Source organism: Aethalodelphis obliquidens, unplaced genomic scaffold, assembly GCF_003676395.1.
Source record: "Aethalodelphis obliquidens isolate GAN/ISIS:26980383/991018 unplaced genomic scaffold, ASM367639v1 scaffold34, whole genome shotgun sequence".
Lineage (NCBI taxonomy): Eukaryota > Metazoa > Chordata > Mammalia > Artiodactyla > Delphinidae > Aethalodelphis > Aethalodelphis obliquidens.
The window spans coordinates 19,621,262-19,643,574 of record NW_020837978.1 but is presented as its reverse complement, the minus strand read 5'-3'; the positions used below and the strand labels follow the sequence as shown (position 1 = coordinate 19,643,574).

General features: G+C 43.5%; 1 protein-coding gene across 1 annotated transcript in view; it reads left to right on the top strand.

Moving 5' to 3' along the window:
• Positions 1-22,313, top strand: part of KIAA0319 (KIAA0319 ortholog) — a 78,282-nt gene that overhangs the window by 19,058 nt on the left and 36,911 nt on the right. Inside the window, exons 2-7 of the mRNA XM_027128509.1 lie at positions 7,009-7,168; positions 12,695-13,437; positions 16,378-16,570; positions 19,168-19,266; positions 20,694-20,791; positions 21,676-21,763. Of these exons, the coding sequence (XP_026984310.1) occupies positions 7,114-7,168; positions 12,695-13,437; positions 16,378-16,570; positions 19,168-19,266; positions 20,694-20,791; positions 21,676-21,763 (1,276 nt within the window). The 5' untranslated portion in view covers positions 7,009-7,113. The remainder of the gene's footprint in view (positions 1-7,008; positions 7,169-12,694; positions 13,438-16,377; positions 16,571-19,167; positions 19,267-20,693; positions 20,792-21,675; positions 21,764-22,313) is intronic.

Here is a 22,313-nt window from a genome sequence, read left to right as displayed (position 1 = left end):
CAGGCAGACTCTCAACCACTGCGCCACCAGGGAAGCCCTCTTTCTTTTATTTTAATAAATTTATTTTTTTATTTTTGGCTGCACTGGGTCTTCGTTGCTGTGCGCGGGCTTTCTCTAGCTGCGGTGAGCGGGGGCTACTCTTCGTTGCGGTGCGCAGCTTTCTCATTGCGGTGACTTCTCTTGTTGCGGAGCACGGGCTCTAGGCGCGCCGGCTCAGTAATTGTGGCTCACGGGCTCTAGAACACAGGCTCAGTAGCTGTGGCGCACAGGCTTAGTCGCTCCGTGGCATGTGGGATCTTCCTGAACTTAACCATATGACCCCACTATGCTGCAGGGGGTGTTGGGAAATGTAGTCTTTTAGCTAAGTACCCTGGTGCCCCAAATAATTATCTGAATCTTATTACTAAGAAATAAGGGGAGGACATTCACTGAATAGACACCAGCAGTCTTTGAGCCTCGCTTTTCCTGCATCCTTGACCCTCATCCCTTTCTTGTCCAGGACAAGATGTGCGCCATCATTATTTGTTGAATACACTTCTGTGCTTTGCTCTTCTCTGAGCTCAGCCCATTTCTAGGACTCATTCGCTCTCTAACACCATCCCTGAGCCTTATGTCATCTCTGAGTCAGTGATGTCATCACCATTATCCAAAGAGAAAGAAAAGTTGGGGTGAGGCTTCCAGGATGGTCACGGATGACAGGAAGCTCAGAGATGGGGTGATGTTCAAGAACAAGATTAGGCCAGAAATATAAGGAATCAGAAATAACCGTTTTACATACGGCTTGGTAATTTTTTTTTTTTTAAATGCTATGTTAGAACAACCATGGCAAAATACCTAAGCCTTCTTTAAAAATGAAAATATAATTGTATTTTATTAATACAAAGGTAAGATGTATTCATTGTATAAAAAATAGAAAATACAGATAAGAGAGGAAGGAAAAAAGGAAGAGAAAAAAATATCAGAAGGGAGAAAAAAATTACTTTCACCTTGGAAGGGGCATTTCTTTCAGAACTTCACATGTATAAAGTTGATCCATGCAGAGTTTATGTAAGGATCTATGCATCTGTACTATTTATAACGTTTTGAACTTGTTAAACCTTATTTTAAAAGCCCTATTTTACTGCTCAGATTCAGCTCTATCTTTGACTGAAATTTTTAGGAAGCTAGTGAGGCTTTCTATGTGAATTCTTTAATATTTTTCTTTCCCTTTAATGAGAACATGAAACAACGGGAAGGTAGGCAGAGGCAAGCAGCAGGAGAGGGCATGATTCTATCAAGAGAATCAGGCAATTCAGAGATTCAATAATAAGGAAAGAGGGGAGGTCTTCTTAAGTAACCCGGAGCAGAATGTTCTTAAATCCGAGAACCATAGAGGAGGACTGGGGCAGCTACAGGGCAAGTCTGAGGTCCAGAGTCTCAAGACTGACTCTAAAACTCAGTTTCCTTTTGTGTAAAATGGGAATAAGAACTCCTACCTCAGAGAGAGTTATTATCAGGATCAGAAGGGAAAATATATGTCAAAACATGGTTTAACTCATGAGGTACTCTATATCAGCGATCCCCAACCTTTTCAGCACCAGGGACTGGTTTTGTGGAAGACGGTTTTTCCATGGATGGGCGGGGGATGGTGGATGGTTCAGGAGGTAATGCGAGTGATGGGGAGTGACGGGAACCGCCAGATGAAGCTTCCCTCGCTCACCGCCGCTCACCACCTGCTGTGCAGCCCTGTTCCTAACAGGCTGCAGACCGCCACCAGTCCACGGCCTGGGGTTTGAGGACCCCTGCTCTATATGTATAAAAAAACCCAAAACCTAGGGACTTCCCTGGCGGTCCTGTGGTTGGGACTTTGCCTTCCAATGCCGGGGGTGTGGGTTCGACCCCTGGTCGGGGAACTGGGATCCCACATGCCTCGTGGCCAAAGAGACAAAACATAAAGCAGAGGCAATGTTGTGAAAACTTCGATAAACACTCGGAACATGGTCCACATCAAAAAAAATCTTAAAACAAAAAAAGCCCCGGGCTTCCCTGGTGGCGCAGTGGTTGAGGGTCCGCCTGCCGATGCAGGGGACAGGGGTTCGTGCCCCGATCCGGGAAGATCCCACATGCCGCGGAGCAGCTGGGCCCGTGAGCCATGGCCACTGAGCCTGCGCGTCCGGAGCCTGTGCTCCACAACGGGAGAGGCCACAACAGTGAGAGGTCCGCGTACCGCAAAAAAAAAAAAAAAAAAAAAAAAAGGCCCTGTAAACTTAGAGCTAAAAAGATTTTTGATAACATGAAGTCCATACGCCTTTTAATGTTGAGGAAATGCAGATCCATTGTTTGCTTATATTAATGTACTGAATAAAGGAACCTTACAGATGATGTTGAGAATAGGAAATGCTTTTGTTGCTGAGCACTGTAAGTTTGCACTAAGATAATTGTTTTCCAGAGCTTTCCAGGTACAATATGTTTGTGAAGGTACATCGCACAAGGGCATCTGCCGTAGGGTCAGGGGTTTGGAAATCCGGCCCATTTACCAGACTGTGTGCCTTTGGAGCAGTGTCTGCCCACAGATGCGCCTTTTATTAATTCGGCTTAAGGTACCCTATGGTATGGCAGGGGCCCAGTCTTTATCCGTGGGGTTCCTGACCAACTGCCCCTGCCTGACAGCACCTTTGCTACTGTGGGCAGCGTCTTGGCAGCTGGCATCACGGGAGGGCCAGTTGCTCTTCTCCTGCCTTTTAGGTAGGGCGTGGTCAATTACTGCAGACAGGAGATGGCCAATCTTTTCTTCTATCCACTTCCCATCCCAAACCACACTTTCCTTGCTGCAGGGCAAGGAAGTTCTTAGTGGCAAACTGTTTGCACCAGCAGGCGGTCTCTCTCTGGGTTGTTAGGCATGAAGCTTATGGGACGCTTACTGAACGTTCACATTCTCCCCTTTACCTTATTGGAAGCTCGTGTTCTGATGGCTTCTGTTATCCTGACACAGAGAAACGTTATACCCGCCTCCTGAACTTACCTTCGGTCACCTGCACTCTGGTTCCTTTCCAGTCTCTTGACCTAACTCGGCTCAATAACACAGAACCCCTGGAGGCCTCATTTGAACTCCGCCGGGCACTGGCCAGTGATGCTTGCAGGCTGGGCAGCAACCTTGTTCCAGGTGGGCAACGACAGAGCCATCAGCACTGTTCAGTGGGAGACCTTCTTGTGATTTGAGTTGTTTCTTGAGGAAGAGTCAAAGCAAGGTCCAGCAGTTTCCAAGCCCTCCTTCTATAGGATGCTGGGTTTGACTGTTTTAATAGACTCCTTGTTCTTTCTGGTTGCCTCTGACAAAGCTAATTCACATATCAGGACCTTCAAAGTGGAAGCTGCGCCGGTGGCCCGGTCCACATCCCAAATCTAAACCACAGTCAGCCTGATCTCAGGTGGCCTTGGCCAGCAGCGGCCTGAAGCAGGATCTCAGTTCCCCGACCAGAGACTGAAGCCGGGCTGTGGCAGTGAGAGCACTGAATCCTAACCACTAGACCATGAGACCATGAGGGCTAGTGACAAGGCTCTGGTATCTCTACTTTGTAGAAATGAATTTCAACTAAGAGATGGAAAGCAGTGAAACAAGGAAAGTGTTTATTAGGAGGGGAAAAAAAAAAGTACACGTGAATAGACACACATGGGCGGGCTCAGAGAGACAGCTGTTCCTTCGTGGTAGTTTAAGTCACTTATATGGGGCATTTCTTCTGGGTTTCCTCTGGCCAGTCACCTTGCTTTGCCTGGCTCTGAGTTCATATTTGGTATAACTCAGGGTCCTCCCCTGTGTGTGTCTGCATCTCTTAGCCAAGATGGATTCCAGCCCAGAGGCCTGTGGAAAGGTTGACATCACCTGTTATGGGGTGACGACCCCTCCCTTTTGGCCCCCCGAGGAGCCTTTCTGCACAGGTGTAGTCAGGAAGGTCTTCTTGACCTCCAGAATGAGGTATATGTGGTCTCTTTATCTCTTATCTGGGCAGGACTCAGCTCCTCTCTGCTCCAGCTATTATCTTTGTCTTGGAGTATCTGTCCACAGGTGACAAACTCCAGCTGCTCAGCCTGGGGCCCATCTATCTCCTGCCTCAAGCTGCATTTATGGGAAACGCCTGTCAAGGAACCCTCAGATACACCAATCGCAATCCTCCAGCTCAGCTTAGCTAGCTCACCTTACCCTAGAAAGTAGGACCTGCTTGCCTCGTAAGGAAATCCCCGACCTCCTAGCCAGTCATGCCCTGTTTCCACGTTGCCACTTCTAATGTTCTACAAAACTCACTCTTGCCCACAATCCCTCAGGGAGAGTGGTCCACTGCTTATGACATCCTGTTCTCTCCCAATCCGTGGACTGTTTTCCCTTGAATAAAGGACAGCCAACTCATTACTAAATTGTTTCTTTTGTCATCTGATACCCCTCACCTCCCCTAGATTACCACATCATTTCCCCCCAAGTTTTGTGTATTCTAATAACATATATAGAGAAAAATACACAATGTATTGGTAAAGAGGGAAAAAAAATCACCCAAACTTCAATGTATGAACCTAAGTACTGTTCAGTGTGTGAACCCAAGACTGAGTTCCTTCCGGTCTTTCTCCAGTGATAATAGTTTTTCTGGTTGTAACCAGAGCAAAATGTAAATTTGTGTCTCTGGTGGATCTTTGTCATTGTGTTTGAACACAGGGTATCCAAAAAAAAAAAAAAAACTCTGGCTAACTTCTGCAATATAAGGAATTTATTTAAACAACATTAGTTTCTGGGGAACTGGGAAAACAAGGCTGGAAACTACACAGCCAGGAATGTGACAGACCTAGTCCAAGGAAGATGCTACGCTGTTGTCACTGGGCACAAACATCTCACCTGCAGGGCCAGCAGTGCTAATGCTGGGGTCTCAACACAAGCCTGGAATCACTTCTGCTGCTCCTCTGGAAATTAAATGTTACTGTATGACACTTCCACCACCACCCCACTGGGTGGAATCTTGCATTCCCTGTAACCTCAAGTCACCAGTTTCTGAGGGTGTCTGGTTGTTCCAGGACAGCACTTTGGGTTCAGAGGACGTCATGAAAGCAGGATGTGGCATTTTCAACTACTATAATGGAAGGAAGACCCTGTCTGTTATGGAATTCTCCATGTCATTCTTAAATGACTAACTGGGAGGCCTCTGCTGGAGTGTCCCACTCTTTGTCATCCCTAGTTCACATGTAAATTTCTAAATGTACTGAGATGCTTCTGGAAAGGGGGCGGGAAGAGGGAAGGTGATGAGTCTTGTTCTCTCCTAAAAGAACAAGTGTAAGCTGTGTGGGTGGGGAGGGAACAAGGAAAGGGCGGGGAGAGAGTGGTGTGCACTGGGATTAAACTCTACCATAACATACCAACTAGTAACTCACAGCAAGGCTCTGGCACGCTCTAGGAAGCCCTTATCTAGGTGTGCTTACTCCTGGAAGCCTTGTTACATATTTGAAATAACAAATACTTGGAGTCCAGACCTCCTTGTACTGGTTCTTCTTCAGCCTTGAGCAAATCAGTGAACTTTTTTGAGCGTCAATTTCATCATCTTTGTACTATCGAAAGCGTAGATTATTATATTGCCTGGGTTGCTGTGAAGATCACATTGAAGAAAGTGCCAGGTGAAAATAAAATGCTAATATTACTCTAGTTCATTGAATCTAAGATGCTAATGATTGGAAGAGCCATCATTATTTTAAACACCTTGAAGGAAGAAAGAAATCCTGTCAGTTATACCATAGCACATCACTTTCTTATCCTGTAAACTATTTCTACACATTGAAAGAGATTTTTGGGGGTTGCTTTGGCAGATTTTTATCCTGAGTCTTTCTTGTGCATATATAAAAAGGAAATATAAGTGAATATACATTAAGGTATTTTTAAATTTCCTGACAATATTTGTCCATTTCTGCTGAATCACTTATCAAAGCATTTAGTGAGGTCTGTGTTTTTTCTGCACAATTTTGCCTCTCTGTCGTCATGAGCATTGGAGATGCAGCATTTCTGAAAAGAGTGCTTCACATTGCCTTATTTCAAGCCTCTGACACCAGTTCTGCAGAGTCCACGTGTGTGTACAAGCAATGGCATTATCTTCTGCCCAGTGTTTGGCCAACTTAAGACATCCCAATTTCAGAGATGGTAAAGCATGAAAATATTTACATGTTAGAATTGATGAAATATAGTAGTATGATTGACTCTGTTTCATTCCCCAGGTTTGGCTTATAAAGGGAGAAAGCCTGAGAAACCCTTTGCCCCTTCTTAGGAGCTGTACTTGCTATTTGAACAAACTTCAGTGGATGGTTTGCCTGAGATATGGTTGTCAGGGTGGGGAAAATTTCCCCCTTCTGCTCTTGGTCCTTTTGCCTGGTCAAATAATTAAAATGACATAAGGCAGATTAACAAGAGAAAACCAAATTTAATTGCTTACGTACAGGAAACCCACATAATGTGAGAGATTCCAGGTAAAATGAGAGTCAGTAAAATGAGGTGTATATGTCATCCTGGACGAAGGAGAAGAGGGTAGGGGTCTGGGACTTCAAAGGGAAGGAAGGCAATTCACAGGAAGATGAAAAAGAGCACATGCTTGGTAAACAAATGTTTGCTGCATCATACGGAGACAGAAGAACACAGAGAGGAATTTTAACAAACAGACTTTGCTATGCTCCTCCCTGTCTACCACACCTAGTTCACATTATACTGTATTTATTTATGGTGAGAGGTCCCTTCCTGGAACAGGTCTTCTAACTAAATCCTTTTGGGCAGTTAGGGGGAAGGTCAAAGATTCTTCCTGAATCCTTTAGACCTTGACTGGTTCCAGCTTGAAATAATCCACATGCCAAAGTGGCACATCTTGGCGTGTCCTGCCCTGAACCCCACTATGGCCCTGGGATGTAAACAAGACAGGCTTCCCATTGCCATGAATAAATAATAGAAGTAACTTTGTATGTTTCTGCGTTTACCTGTTTCTTCCTTCCTGTCTCTTTTCTGTTTTTCCTTTGAAGTTCTTGAGGCCGAATCTGGCTCCTAAGAAACATCAAAGGAAGCCTGCCCCAAAGACCCCCCAGGGCCATCTCTGAAGCCTGCTTCCACCCACCGTGTGAGTCAAAATGGCTCCCCCCACAGGTGCGCTCTCTTCATTGCTGCTGCTGGTGACCCTTACAGGTAGGAAACCGTTACCCTGGAGACACCACCAGACATCACACTTGGACTTCCTATCTTTGGCTTAAGTAACTCAGATCAACCTGAGGAGGTGAAGATGCTGTGTGTTTGCTTTCCAATAGACTTATTTCACATATAAAAAGGCAGACCTCGGGCTTCCCTGGTGGCGCAGCGGTTGAGAGTCCGCCTGCCGATGCAGCGGACGCGGGTTCGTGCCCCAGTCCGGGAAGATCCCACGTGCCGCAAGCGGCTGGGCCCGTGAGCCATGGCCGCTGAGCCTGCGCGTTCGAAGCCTGTGCTCCGCAACGGGAGAGGCCGCTACAGGGAGAGGCCCCCATACCGCTAAAAAAAAAAAAAAAAAAAAAAAAAGGCAGACCTCATGCATAAGTGGTTTCTGGAAACAGGCATTTAAATTTTTTATCATGACTATTTTGGGGGAAATAAAATCACATTTCATATATACCAGGAAAACTTCATGTATTTATTTAAAAGAATTGCATAGTAGATCTTTTTTGGAAAGCAAATGACAGACATTTTTTATCGTAAATCTTTATTTTCATATAGTCTGTTTGCTTCTTGTCGACACACCATGGCGTAAAATCATTGGTGAGCATCAATTCTGATGATTCATGCCCCAACTAGGCCAGCCAAGCCAGCTGAGCCCCTTTGAACTTACCAAAGATTGAGGATGGAGATATGGCCAGGGAAACTGGTTTTATATCCGGGGTTTGTCCAAGTATGGTAAAACCAGGCCGAGGCTTCCCTGAGAGTGACCCTGGTTAAAATGTGGTTTCCTGGGCCCCATCCAGACCTACTGAATCAGAACTTCTAGTGGGTGTGAGTCAGGAGTCTGAAGCATCTAAATTTTTATAAGCACAGTTTTAGATCATACAAAGGGCCACTTCAGGAAATACTACCATCGGGAAAGCCCTATCGTTTCCTGAAGTTTACTCTCCCCGCGCCATCCGTCCGTCTTATTAAATTCACCACTGCTTAGTATGCAAGGCAAGATGTTCCTTTATTCCATACTCAGTGTACTCTTTACTCTGGAGAATGCTGTCATTAATGTTTGAGCCCTCTTTTCTCTCTCTCTCTCTCAAATCCCCACTTTTTCACTGCTTTTCGTCTTTTTCTTATGAGGTGTTTTTCATTAATTCAAAGTTCCTGAGTTACTGAGCCCAAATAAATGTGATTTAGGGTTTGTCTGTCTTTTCTCTCTATCCTCTTTACCTTTGATAAGATGCTAACCGATGATTTTATTGATCTGTCAACAATCATGGAGTGCCCACTGTGTTCATGGATTGGGCTGCCAACTTGTAGAGGGGACAAACATGTGAGTGTTTCCGGTCTCTTCAAGAACGTTCTTGAGTGAGTCTAATAGATTCTAAAGTAATTATGGCAACTTGGCCCAAAGGGAGAATGGTTTAGTTGTTGCGAAACCCACCTTTTCAAACTTCTTTCTTTAGCGTTCAGATCTCTGCTTAAGGTATGTATATCTAAACAGCCCATTCAGGTGATTTTTTGCAGAACAAAATGATGATCTGTCCCAGAGGTATGGGGTTTGCCAAAAAGTTCCTTTGGGTTTTAAGTAAAAATAAAAGACACATTTTTCATTTTCACCAAGAACTTTATTGAACAACGTATTCACCATTTTTTTTTTTTTTTGGATTCACCATTTTGTTCCACTACCTTTTGCCATTTTTCAGGCAACTTCATAATTCTGTCTTCCCAAAACTTTTTATTTTTTTGAGCAAAGAACTGTTTCAGGTACCTTTTACAGTCTTCCAGGGAATTCAAATTTTTTCTGTTAAGAGAATTTTGTAAAGAATGAAATAAATGGAAATCTGAAGTTGCAATGTCTGGTGAATATGGTGGATGAATCAGAACTTCCCAGGTAAGCTGTAACAGTTTTTTCCTGGTCATCCAAGAAACATGCGGTCTTGTGTTACCCTCATGGAAGATTATGCGTTTTCTGTTGACTAATTCCAGACTCTTTCATGGAGTGCTACTTTCAATTGGTCTAATTGGGAGCAGTACTTGTTGGAATTAATCGTTTGGTTTTCCGGAAGGAGCGCATAATAGAGGACTCCCTTCCAATCCCACCATATACACAACATCATCTACTTTGGATGAAGACTGGCCTTTGGTGGGGTTGGCGGTGATTCATTTCTCTTGCTCCATGATATCTTCTGTTCCACATTATTGTACAGCATCCACTTCTTATCGTCCGTCACAATTTGTTTTAAAAATGGAACGTTTTCATTACGTTTCAGTAGAGAATCACGTGCAGAAATACGGTCAAGAAGGTTTCTTTCACTTAACTTCTGTGGAACCCAAACATCAAAGCAATGATCATAACCAAGCTGGTACAAATGATTTTCAGCCCTTGATTTGGATATTTTGAGTATGTCGGCTATGTCCCGTGTGATATAACATTGATTGTTCTCAATTAATGTCTTAATTTGATTCCTATCAACTTCAACTGGTCTACTGGACCACGGAGCCTTGTTCAGTGAGAAATCTCCAGCACGAAACTTCGCAAACCACTTTTGACATGCTCGATCAGTCACAGCACCTTCTCCATACACTGCACCAATCTTCTTTTGTGTTTCAGTTGCATTTTTACCTTTCTTGAAATAATAAAGCAAAAACGTTGCTTTTTTTCTTCCATCTTCAATATTAAAATGGCTACACAGAAATTCACCAATTTTGATAAGGTTTTTTAAAATGCACGCTGATATGACAGCTGTCACAACTGAATCTAACAAAATTGTTTCCAATTAAGTTAAAGACAACTAAGTGCTACTACAGCCATCTTATGGCAAAAAACCAAACAAACTTTTTGGCCAACCCAATAAATGGCGATCTCCACCTTCAACCTGATGGAAAACTGCTTTAAGCTTTGTGTTGAAGGTTCCTGCCATGCTTCTTACCACGTGTAACAATGAGCTTATTCCAGGATCACAGCCTTTTCCCTGTATAATGGTTTCTGTGACACAGTTTTATAAATTGGCTTTTAAGCTTCTGGTGGCCAGAGCCAGAAATGAAACATGATAGTTCTTATGAATCATATTGCCCAAAAGGAGAGGACCCAACAGTTGTTCAAGAGAAATAAAATATATCCTACCATTTGTGTTTGAAAGAAATTTCTAGTTTGAGTCTTCAGTTAAAGGCCCCTTCATTTAAAGGAATGTAGTGATATCTTTACAAATAAGGACACTATTTTTGAGGGTAGAACTGGAAGTTGGAGATTACCTGCCTATTTTATACGCTTCATCGTCTCTTGACCTTAATTAGAAATGCTATTTTGTTATGTTCAGCAGAATTATTTTTTTTTCCTCCTCTCCATATCTGAGACTAAGCTTTTCTTTAGAAAATAGAAGGCTAAAACTATTAAGGTGATTTTTTTACAAAGTAGATTTGGGGCTTCCCTGGTGGCGCAGTGGTTGAGAATCTGCCTGCTAATGCAGGGGACACGGGTCCGAGCCCTGGTCCGGGAAGATCCCACATGCCACGGAGCAACTAGGCCCGTGAGCCACAACTACTGAGCCTGCGCGTCTGGAGCCTGTGCTCCGCAACAAGAGAGGCCGCGATAGTGAGAGGCCCGTGCACCGCAATGAAGAGTGGCCCCTGCTTGCCACAACTAGAGAAAGCCCTCGCACAGAAATGAAGACCCAACACAGCAAAAATAAATTAATTAATTAATAAACTCCTACCCCCAATATCTTCTTAAAAAAAAAAAAGTAGATTTGGTTTGAGAAAATGTCATTTCAATTGAATTAAAGTGGTTTGTTGCTAGCTTATTCATTGGGAAAGATGTATATTTATTATATCTAATTCTTATTGAATTGGACCAATTAGACTTTCCTGTAGAGCCAGTGTTAGTCATTGAATGATTCTGAAAAATTTATAACAATGATGATATGTATACAGGTAAAAAAAAATAAGATGATTCTTATACTGTATTTAACCATTTCTCTTACCTCCAGTTAGAAGTGATCTCTGACTGTCATTATGAAAAATGTAACAGTTATTAAGAGAATGATCAGTGATGAGCCCTCACTAGAAAAGAAATCCTTTGCTGTTCTGAGTTCTGCAGCAGAACAGTGCTCATCAAACTATATGTGCCGAGGGACCAATTCGTTTTTATTTCCAATCTACCACCCACAGATTCTTTGGTAAAAAAATCAACACACAATTTCTACTGAAAGAAAAATGCACAGGGTATGAGTTGGGGGTTTCAGTTTTATTCAGGGACCTTCCTGAAGACTATACCCCAGGAAACAGTCTCTCGGTAGCTCTAAGGGAACTATTCTGAAGAGACAGGAGGAGAAGCCCATATATATATGATTTGGGGCTAGAGAATTCGTGCAGTCAAACACAAGCTGTAACAGTTTTTTCCTGGTCATCCAAGAAACATGCGGTCTTGTGTTACCCTCATGGAAGATTATGCGTTTTCTGTTGACTAATTCCAGACTCTTTCATGGAGTGCTGCTTTCAATTGGTCTAATTGGGAGCAGTACTTGTTGGAATTAATCGTTTGGTTTTCCGGAAGGAGCTCATAATAGAGAACTTAGTAAACGATTAAGTAAACGATTTAGTAAACGATTACTGCTAGTCACAAGGAACAGATATCTCAGCTGATGATTTTAGTGCTTTTCTATGTAAGGGAAGATACAAGAATCTGGGCTCATTAAAATTCTTCCTAAGATATGCATCTAAGTATCTACGGGGCCTGTTTGTCCAAAGCACAGAGCGCCTTATCCTGCTTCTCATCCTGAATTCATTTCTGGGTGCACTGTCAGTGACTGCAGTGGGTAACGACTTTATCCTTGTAGAACTGGGTGGTGGGCAGCATTCTTTGTTTTACAAAATAAACAAAAAAGCAGGAAAGTGATTTTTGTCCTTGGAAGTCAGGGAATGACAAATTGCTGCAGAGCTTTCTAAAAGCCCCAGTTGCCCTTATTCTTTATGGACTGGTCACAGTGTTTGTGGCCTGCAGGTCACACTTACGTAGCACCGCTCTCCTGCCTGCTGTATTTGCCAACTGGCACCGTTTGTAGTTCATGGTTTAGAATGTGCTTAAAACTAGTTGTTACAGACCTGTATTTAGGACAAGTTTTTCTCTCCTTTGATATGTCATCAGAATTGATCTATCAGAATAACCTGAGATGTTTAAAAATTCAATTAACAGCATGACATTGTTCCTAAAGCAAACCTTTATAGCTGGGTTTTGGGTGAGGAGCAAAATATTGTAGTGTAAAAGCAAATACGCACGTAGAAAAGAACGCCTCTCTTCGCTGAGTGGAGTAACATCGTATAAAGAGAGAGGATGGACGGTTAGATGGACAGGTGGGAGAATCTATGGATGGATGGATGGGGGTGAAAGGATGGGAGGACAGATGTACGGATGGGGCTGTTGTTGGATGGGCTCTAAAGCCGTGGACTTTCTATAGGAGATGCTGGTGGTTTATTTGCTTGCCAGAAGTGATATGCCTCGCTTCCTTATTGGAGACCGCGTGTTTGTAGGTTGTGCCTGTACGCAGTGCAGTGAGGGGAGGACGTATTCCAATGCCATCATTTCTCCTAACTTGGAAGCTAGCAAAATCATGCCAGTGCCTCAAACCACGCCCGTGGCAGACTGCACATCTGCCTGCTGTGACCTGTACAGCTGTGACCTGGCCTGGTGGTTTGAGGGCCGCTGCTACCTGGTGAGCTGCCCTCACGAGGAGAACTGCGAGCCCAGAAAGATGGGCTCCATCAGGTCTTACCTGACCTTTGTGCTCAGGCCCGCCCAGAGGCCCGCACAGCTGCTGGACTCCGGGGAGCTGATGCTGAACAGGGGTTCCCCGTCAGGAATCTGGGGGGACTCACCTGAGGATATCAGAAAGGACTTGGCCTTCCTGGGCAAAGATCGGGGCCTGGAGGAGATGTCTGAGTACTCACATGGGGAGCTGGAGCAGAGCCTCTTCCGGCCCATTGGCAAGCAGGAGCCCCGAGGGAGCTCCGGGTACACGGATTGGGGCTTGCCGGCCCGTGGCAAGGGAGGTTCCAACTCCTCTGCTGGAGGCAGCCCAGCAACATCGGCGGAGAAGCAGCAGGAGGGCCCAGAGCACCGTGAGCTGAACGAGTCGGCGTGGACCCCAGCCCCGAAACCCTCCCCGGGGGGAAGGTTTTTGCTTCCCTTGGTCACTACTCCACCTTCCGGAAAGGAACTGGAGAAAGAGACTTTGCAGCTCCAGGAGCAATCCAGCAACAGCTCTGGAAAAGAGGTGGGTGTGGCTGGCGTGTGTAGGAGAGGGTGGGAGGGGCTGAGTTCACTTTCAGAGCCCGGCCCCCATTAGGACACACGTCGCGCGAAGCTTCCTTTTGGGGGCACCTATTAAGGTATCGTCTAAAAAATGACTCTCAGAACCTTCCAAACAAAACATCCTCTTCCTCTGTTGTGCACTCATGACCAGACTGTTTAAAAGAGCAAATATTTCTTCTGCCTTCACAAGTCAGCCGCCTAATGATGATTTAGCGCTTCTCCTTAGAGATGCCTCTACCGGTATCTCAGATGAATGAGGTTTTATAGAAGTTTCTGGAGCCAGCTCATATACACAGCGAGTGTAGCCAGAGGCTTTGCAAATCTCTCGTGGTAGGCTTTGTAGGAGCAGAAAAAAATTTTCTCCTTTCCAAGTTTTTTGGTTGGGGTAATAATTAAATTGACGTAAGATAGATTAACAGGAGAAAAACAAATTTACTTTGGTAAATTTACTTTGGTAAATTTGGAGACCCCATAAAAATATGAAAAGTGACCAAAGCAGGAAGGCTTTGTATCTTTTAAACAAAGAAACAATCAGTCTGTGAAGAATTGACAAGCCAAAGAGGATTAGGCTTGGGGTAATAAATTGGTGACAAAGTATCTGTTAAAGATAAACTACCTGAAGCATATTAACATTTTTAAGAGTTTGAGCAAAAATGCATTCAAATCAGTCAGCATCCAGTAGAGCAGGTATAAAGGAGCTCCGAGGAGCTGTACAAAATGAAAAACTTTTTTAGGCAGGAGTGGAAACAAGGAATATAAGGCAAAAAAGTGGGTTGGTTATTACAAGGTTACTTTCTTTTAAGGGGTAGTAGGGGTTTATCAAGCAGATTACCTCAAAATTATTCCTGATTGACTGGTTTAAGATTCCATTTTGGGGAGAGCTGAAACTGTAATTAAGTCTTGGTTTGGGGGCCTAACATAAAGGACTCTATTTGGGGCCTGTTGCTTTAACACGAGGTTTGTTTCTACAGCCTTCTCAGCCCTAAATTTCCCCTCTATGGTGATAAGGATACCTTCTATCCTCCTGGTACGGTGTTTTATTTTCCACGAAAGTACATATTTTCCCCTATAGCCAATTAAATTTTTTTGAGCTGCATTAAGTTGTAGATAATCCTTGAAAAGAAGGGTACCTTTTGCCTGGGAGATTTGTCTCTTGCTTTCAGGGGGGACAAAGGAGGGTCAGAGTGTTCTTGCACTGGCTGTTTCTCAAGTACCTTTCATTCAGAATAATCAGCATGCCAAAGTGCTATATTTTAGAGTGACATTCTGACCCGCTACAGTTTCTTCAAGACCCAACAGGTTCTGAGGTTGCTTGAAACTCACCAGTGAAGAATCAGTTGGATAGGAGGAACAAGATACTAAGGAGAGAACATAAGCTGTACAGAACTTTCCATGAAAAACACAGGTGAAAAGAATGGGAACCTTTGGGAGAGCAGACATACCCAAAACAGAGGGAAGGTTCAAGTGCTAACAGCAGAAGGTCAGGGAGATAGAGAAGGAGGCTGCACTGTGGGGAGAGTAGTTGGGAGCTCAGAGACTGCTCATTTGGGAAATACCAGGACAAGGTGAGGATATAGTGAGTGTGTCGATCAGGAGAAGCCGAATGCAGTTGGCAGTAAAGTGACAAAAGGACAGGTCATGGGAGAATTTAGTGTATTTCAAGATACAAGAGAGCAAATCAGAATGTAAAGGGACATAAACCAATTAAGATTTTTTTTTAAAAAAGGAAAATATTATTTAAGATATCAGTGCTTAGGTTAGAATAAGTGAGGAAAGCTGGATTGAATTGACTAGACATTATAATCTCAACCATTAAAACTTGCTAAACATTCTTTTAAGCTGTGAGATTATCAGCTTTTTTCCTGCTTTGATGTAGTTTTCGTTTCAAAGTTTTCATATTTTTCTGTCCTTGTACTTATCTTAAACATTCTGAAGACTTTCAATTAAAAAATAAAGTCTCAGGGCTTCCCTGGTGGCGCAGTGGTTGAGAGTCCGCCTGCCGATGCAGGGGACACGGGTTCGTGCCCCGGTCCGGGAAGATCCCACATGCCGCGGAGCGGCTGGGCCCGTGAGCCGTGGCCGCTGAGCCTGCGCGTCTGGAGCCTGTGCTCCGCAACGGGAGAGGCCACAATAGTGAGAGGCCCGCATAACGCAAAAAAAATAAAAATAAAAATAAAGTCTCAAAGATTAACGGTGTTCTTTTCCCCCAGCCCTGAGTATTAACACATTTTACCTTCTTTTATGTGGCTAAGTGAACTGCAAAAAAGAGTAGCTGTGTTTTCAGTAAATACCAACGCCCCCCTCTAGTTAACATTTGAGTTACAGCTTTGCTTCCTGTGGATCTCACACTCAGCTGCCCCTTTGGGTCTCCTATCTTCTTCGCCTGAGTTTTACTTATCTGGCTCCATACAGGCACTGGCAGTTGGAGCTCAGAAGAGCATTTTATTATCATGGTGTGAGATTTTCCCCCCAGCGCATAATATTTAATTTAAAACTTTAAGTTGGATAACCCTATAACCATAATCTTAAATTATGAATTATATACAGTGGATGATATGAATAGAGATCATTTACTTTAGAAACCTGTTCATTGTTGAATTATCTGATTGTCTTCAATTATTGCTACTCTAAGTATTTTCTCTCTTTTTATCTTGAATGTTTTCTGTATGTGTATGTTTGCCTATAATAATTCTCCAACCCAGAGTTGCCTTACATTTTTAGCAGGTAGCAGAGAATATTTAAAAGAGATGGTCTAGAGTTCCAGTGGTTTGCAATGTTAGACATGGTATTTCAAATGCTACTGAGTCTAATTTTTGAAAAAGTCAATGACATGGTGTTGTCTTGAAGAGTTCAACCTTTGTTTTTCCCCCATAACAACTTATGCTTGTAATTGATCTCCTAGGTCCTAATGCCTTCCCATAATCCTTCTCCAACCAGCCTGGAGTTCAGCCCAGCCACCATGGAGAAAAGCCCAGCTCTCACAGTCACCCCACGGAGCACAGAGCATAGCATTTCAACCCTTTCCGCTAGCACCCTCCCCACTGAGTCTGCCCCATCTCAGCAACCTGTATCTGCTCCTACTGCCCCCAGGACAGGTAATTTAAAAAATACAACTGGAAGAAATGTACTGAAGACACGCTGTAGAATATAGTAGTGACAACTTCGAAAGTTTACTCATTCCCTCCGGGCACGTTTTTGAGCATTTATCGTGTGCCAGAAATGATGCTAGGCACTGGGAATAAAAAGATGAATAGATATTGTCTTTTCCCTCCTTGACTCTATAGTCTAGAGGATGAGGCTGACAGACAAATAGATGGTTTGATACCATACAGTAAGTGCTTTGAGAGGCTGCTATGGGAGCAGAAAAGGAGCAGCCCGGCTGACCGGCTCAGAGAGGCCACAGAAGCCTTTCCAGAGGTGGTAATGCCAGGATAGATGAGCCAGCAAAAATGGAGTCAGCATGCTGTTCAGGTCGAGGGAGCGACATGTGTAATAACAATAACGATAATTACATTTACTGAGCACTTACCCAGGGCCAGGCACCACGCTCGGCATTTCCTGCCCATCCTCTCATTCACTGCCTGTGCCAGGGAACAGAGGGACAAGAGCTCAAGGGGCATTTTGGGAAGAGCTCTAAGGGGTTCAGTATGGCTGGCACTGATCATGTAAATGGAGTGGAAATGGCAAGGTCTGAGTCTAGAGTATTTTGAAGGATCCTGTGTTCTGTGCTAAGGAATTTGTGCTTTATTGGATGAGTAGAGAGAAGCCCTGAATGATTTGAAGCAGGAAAGTGAAATGATCAGACTGATATCAAGAAAATAGTATGGGGTTGACCTGAGGCAAGAGGATCCATTAAAAAAACTGTAGTGAGTGGTTGCAGGGATGGAGGGAAGGAACCAGATTCAAGCGATATTAGAAGGGCAGAATCATTAGAACTTGGTAAGTGGTTGAAGGTCACGATGAAGGTAAAAGGACTCTAAGATATATGAACACATGGAACTGAAAATTAGATGAGTGGTTGGGCTGAAGATAAAGGACTACGTGTCTTCGGTGTAGAGGTGATAGTTGAAGGCCCTCCAGGGAGAGCCACGGGGTGGGCTGGGGAGAGGCCTGAGGGGTGGAACTTTGGAGCCATCATTGTATTAGGAGCTGGGACAGCAGAAGGAGCCCATAGAGCTGACTGAGTGGCTGTGACAGAGAGGTAGAGAAAGAGGAGAGCGTGGACTGAGAGAAGGAGAGAGGAGAGGTTTCCACGTTGGAAGAAGTGATGCAGGGGCTGGGTGTTACAGGAGGATTGAAAAGCTCCCATTGGATTTAATACTAAAGAAGTTACTAGAGACTTTTGTCATGTTTCCTGAGCCTTTCTGTGGGTAATGTACTTTGAGGGTTACCCTCTCTTCTTTGGTTATTTACTTTGATCCTGAGTTTCAGCAGAGAGAAGGATAATGGTGGAAGAGCTGTACAGTATATGGAAAAGGAAACTGGCCTGGGAATTAGCATCCTTGAGTTCTAGTAGCACCTGTTGCATAGAGTAGTTAGAGGATGAAATGAATTGATAATCTTCAAGTCCTTGGAACAGAGCCTATCAGAGTTCAATCCCGTAGATAAGTGGCTGTTGACATAAATACAGTTTAAATTAGTTAGATATTGGTTGATCTATTGCTAATGATCCTAGCCTCAAGCAACTTATGTTGCCTCTCCAGGGCTCAATTTCTTTATCTGTCAAATGATGGGTTTGGACCAATATCCCTTTTAGGTCCACAATTGCTGAGTTTTCTTGAAAAGAGTCAGTGAAAGTGACAGGGCAGAAGAGCCAGAGACGGCAGCGAAGCGTCTGCAGCTGGTCTAGGAAGGCACTCGAGGGACTGAGTACAGACTGAGAGAAGTAGATTTAAACGAGCCACATCTCCATCTAACATCTCCAAGCAGCTAGGACCTCTAGAGAGCACTCAGCTTTTCTTTAAATCTTTGCTTTTCTCTATGTGATATCTTGACGATCTCAATTGTATTTTACAAAGGGAGACTAATGTCCAGTTGAGTCAAGCCAATTGAACGTATCAGTATAATCCTGGTTGCAGAGCAAGGAAACAAGCCTTGTTCTGAATGCTGACTTAGTGACTAAGTGCTTCTGATGAGAGTGGATGTGCTTTTTGCTGCTTGAGTTAAAATAGCCTTTTTATATTGAGGTTGACAGGCTTTTCTCTTGGAAAGTTTCCAAGACCAAGACCGTTGCAGTTAATTCATGGGGTTACTATCAGAACTGAGTGGTGTGTGATTAATGCTACAGAAACACTTATGATTACACTCCATCTTTTTAAGACTAAAAATAGCACATACCAGGGGGTCAAGCAAAGCTGGAAGCAAGAGAGAAAATAGACCCAGTCCGCAGTACACTACCTGTCTTCGCGCAACTCTTGTCACCGACACCTTGCTCGGTCGATCTGAAGCGTTTTCTCCACAGTGCCTACTCACGTTGACAGTTTTAAATTTATGAAATCTACCCTGCAACATAATATAGGGCACAGTTCAGTTACTAGCCAAAGGGAAAAAAGTATCTTAGATAAAATCGCATGAAGAACTATTACAAAAATATGGGTTATCTTATGGATACTAAAAACAAATCTATCATAGGGCAGTAATTTAACATCATTGAAGTATATGTTGAAATGTACTGTTTCTAATTAACTTTTAGTGAAAGAACTCACGGTGTCTGCTGGTGATAACCTAATAATAACTTTGCCGGAAAATGAAGTTGAACTGAAGGCGTCTGTTGTGCCAGCGCCACCTGCAGGTGAGAGTTTGACTTTCCTCTGGGACCAGTAGGGGCCCATTAGCTGGTGTGTCCTTAAGGTGTCTTTACTGGTTATTTACAACTTTGATTCATTTTCACAACATAGTGAATGTCACTCTCGAGTGGATGACAAGGCTTTGATGATCATAAGCTTTAAAGTTTATTGAAATAGTTTAAAATGGAGTGAGAGGATAGGAATTAAATACAGAACATTTCCTTTAATTGGTCAGGATAAGAAGTCATACATTTCTGATGATGCAAAGCAGAGTGATATCTTAGAACAGGAGAGGTTTCCATATACCAGCTTTTGACTTGTAATAACCCACAGAGTCTGGGAAAGTTCCACTGTCAGGTGAGGGAGGTAGCACGTGCACAAAGGTTGTTTGCAGATATTGTAGTGGCAACGCGTCTCTCAGGTTCTCAGGATCCTCACACCAGTTGTTCAAAAAATGTTTAAAATACTTTCTTCTGCTGATCCAGCACTCTGCTCTTCAGCAAACATTTGACCTATTCCTGTGACCTGTCAAATGCATTCTTTCTTAAAAGTATATTCATTTTTAAGGTGTTTGAATATTTCTCATTCAGGTTAGTTCCTTTATTCATTTTTCCCTATCACACATGGATCAAAATTTAAGCATAGATGTTAATATTTGGCATTTGTCATTTACTCCTTTCAGCTGAGGTAACTCGTGCTTTAACTGTTACTAGAATCACAAGGTGGAAGACAGCTTCATCTTAATATAAAGATATTTAATCTGTTCTTAGGCCTTATATAAACCCCTACGACAGATGGAATGAATTTAAATCTCCTTGCCTTTTATTAAAAGGAGAAAAGTACAGTGGATTATACTATGTTAAAATTTATATGTATAGTCAGGTGTAGTAGTCTGGAAGGAAAGTCATCAAATGCTAACAATGAAATTAGGGCAATTTTTTAAAAACTTTCTATATTTTCTAAATTTTTATAAGTTGTATGTTCTTATAATAATAAAGAAATTTTACATTAAAAAAATACAGAGGGCTTCCCTGGTGGCTCAGTGGTTGGGAGTCCGCCTGCCGATGCGGGGGATGCGGGTTCGTGCCCCGGTCCGGGAGGATCCCACGTGCCGCAGAGCGGCTGGGCCCGTGAGCCATGGCCGCTGAGCCTGCGCATCCGGAGCCTGTGCTCTGCAACGGGAGAGGCCGCAGCAGTGAGAGGCCCACGTACCGCAAAAAAATATATATATAATTAAAAAAATAAAAATAATAAAAAAATAAAAAGATATAGATACCTTACTGTTCCTTACCTGAATGATAGTTGAAAGTTGAGTGCAGTCTGTCTAAATTAATTTCTGCTAGTAGATTGAAGACTGTCATTTTCCTCCCTCTGCCCAGATTACAGTGACTTCTAAGAGTTTATAACTACTCATATTTTTCTTTGCTCTCAGAAACAACCTACAACTATGAATGGAGTTTAATAAGCCACCCTGAATACTACCAAGGTGAAATAAAACAAAGACACACACAAACTCTTAATGTCTCTCAGGTAAGTAACTGGTAACCGGTAGTAACTGACAGCATACCTTAGAATTCAGGTAACACCTTCTTAGCTGTTGAATCTAGAAGTCTCTCTTACGATTAAGATTAAAAGAAGAATATAAATGAATCAGGTTTCAAGCATGTAGGTAGACAGGTAGATTTAAGTAAAGGGGCTTGTGGGACCTTTTCTTTATTTGACTTACTGGGCATATCAGCCCAGGGAAGAGAGGCTGGCCCAGGCTGCTACGGGTCTCTATAGTGAGGTTAAAGCCTGTGTTCCAACTCTTGATCCCTTTGCAGTGTTAGAGACATTCTGGTCATCTCTGATTCTTAGTCAGGCACATTTCTAGGATTGCCAAAAATTCCATTCCAGTCCACATATGGTTTGACTACCAAATATTGCTCCAAGATATAAGCCCTCACAAGAAGAAATGTTCCCTCTTCTTGGCCCATAGATGATTATGTTCTCTTCATTTCTGATACTGCACAGCTACTGGTGCAACATGAGTTAGCATCACCCCCATGCCACTGAGCACTGTTTCTCGAAGTCTGGTACCCAGACCATTGACAGCTGACCCACCAGTGCTACTTGGTAAAAATGCAAGATTCCCATACACTCAAGTTTGAGAACTGCCGCCCTCGGTTGGTCCGTGTCACATATGCCTCTGTAAGCCCCGTGAACATCTGTAACTAAGCTGAAGGCCTTCCTGGGTGATCTTCAGTGTTGCAGAGTATAGGCTTCAGACATGTGGCAGTGTGTCCACACGTCCCGAGCCCCTTCTCTATGCTGATTCCAGGAGAACGGCTTCTGGAATATTTAAGGATTTTCTAGGCAGTGGACCCATCCTGTTGCTTGCATGTTTATCAGTATAACTTTTCTTCATCTTGCAGTTGTCAGTAGGAATTTATTCCTTCAAAGTAGCAGTTTCTAGTGAAAATGCCTTTGGAGAGGGATTTGTAAATGTCACCGTTAAGCCAGGTAAGCCTGTGTAAGAGGACAGCCTCCTGTTTATCTCAATTTTTGGTGCCTGAATAACACGGTAATATATTTTTTTAGTTTTACATTAGACTCCATTGTAGAGAGAACATGCAAAGATTATACGGTTTTTTTCTTTCTTCTTTCTGTATAATTCTTAGTACTTGCTTGACACTGCTGTGTAAGGTTGCAAGGTTATTGCTTGCTGTTCTTAGGTGTGGCAATAGCCTCCTCCGTCTGACATTTGCTGCGTTCACCCTTCTACCTCCATTCCCCGTGACTCAGCTTGTCCTTAGGTGAAGGGAGCAACTCAGGGGTCAAGGGAAATGTATGCCATGGGCTTGCAAGCCCCCTGGTCCTTTCAGGCCACCACTAGTCCATAGGTCAGTGCACTGGTGTGAATTAGAAATAGTGGCCCTTTGTCTGGGTGGGCACAGCCCTGGCTCAGTGCATGGAGCATGGGCCTTGAGCCTCTGCCACCCCCTCCTCTGGGCACAAGGGATGTGGGCCAGCTCGGTGCCAACCTCACCTCCAGCCTCTTCCCCAGGGGCTG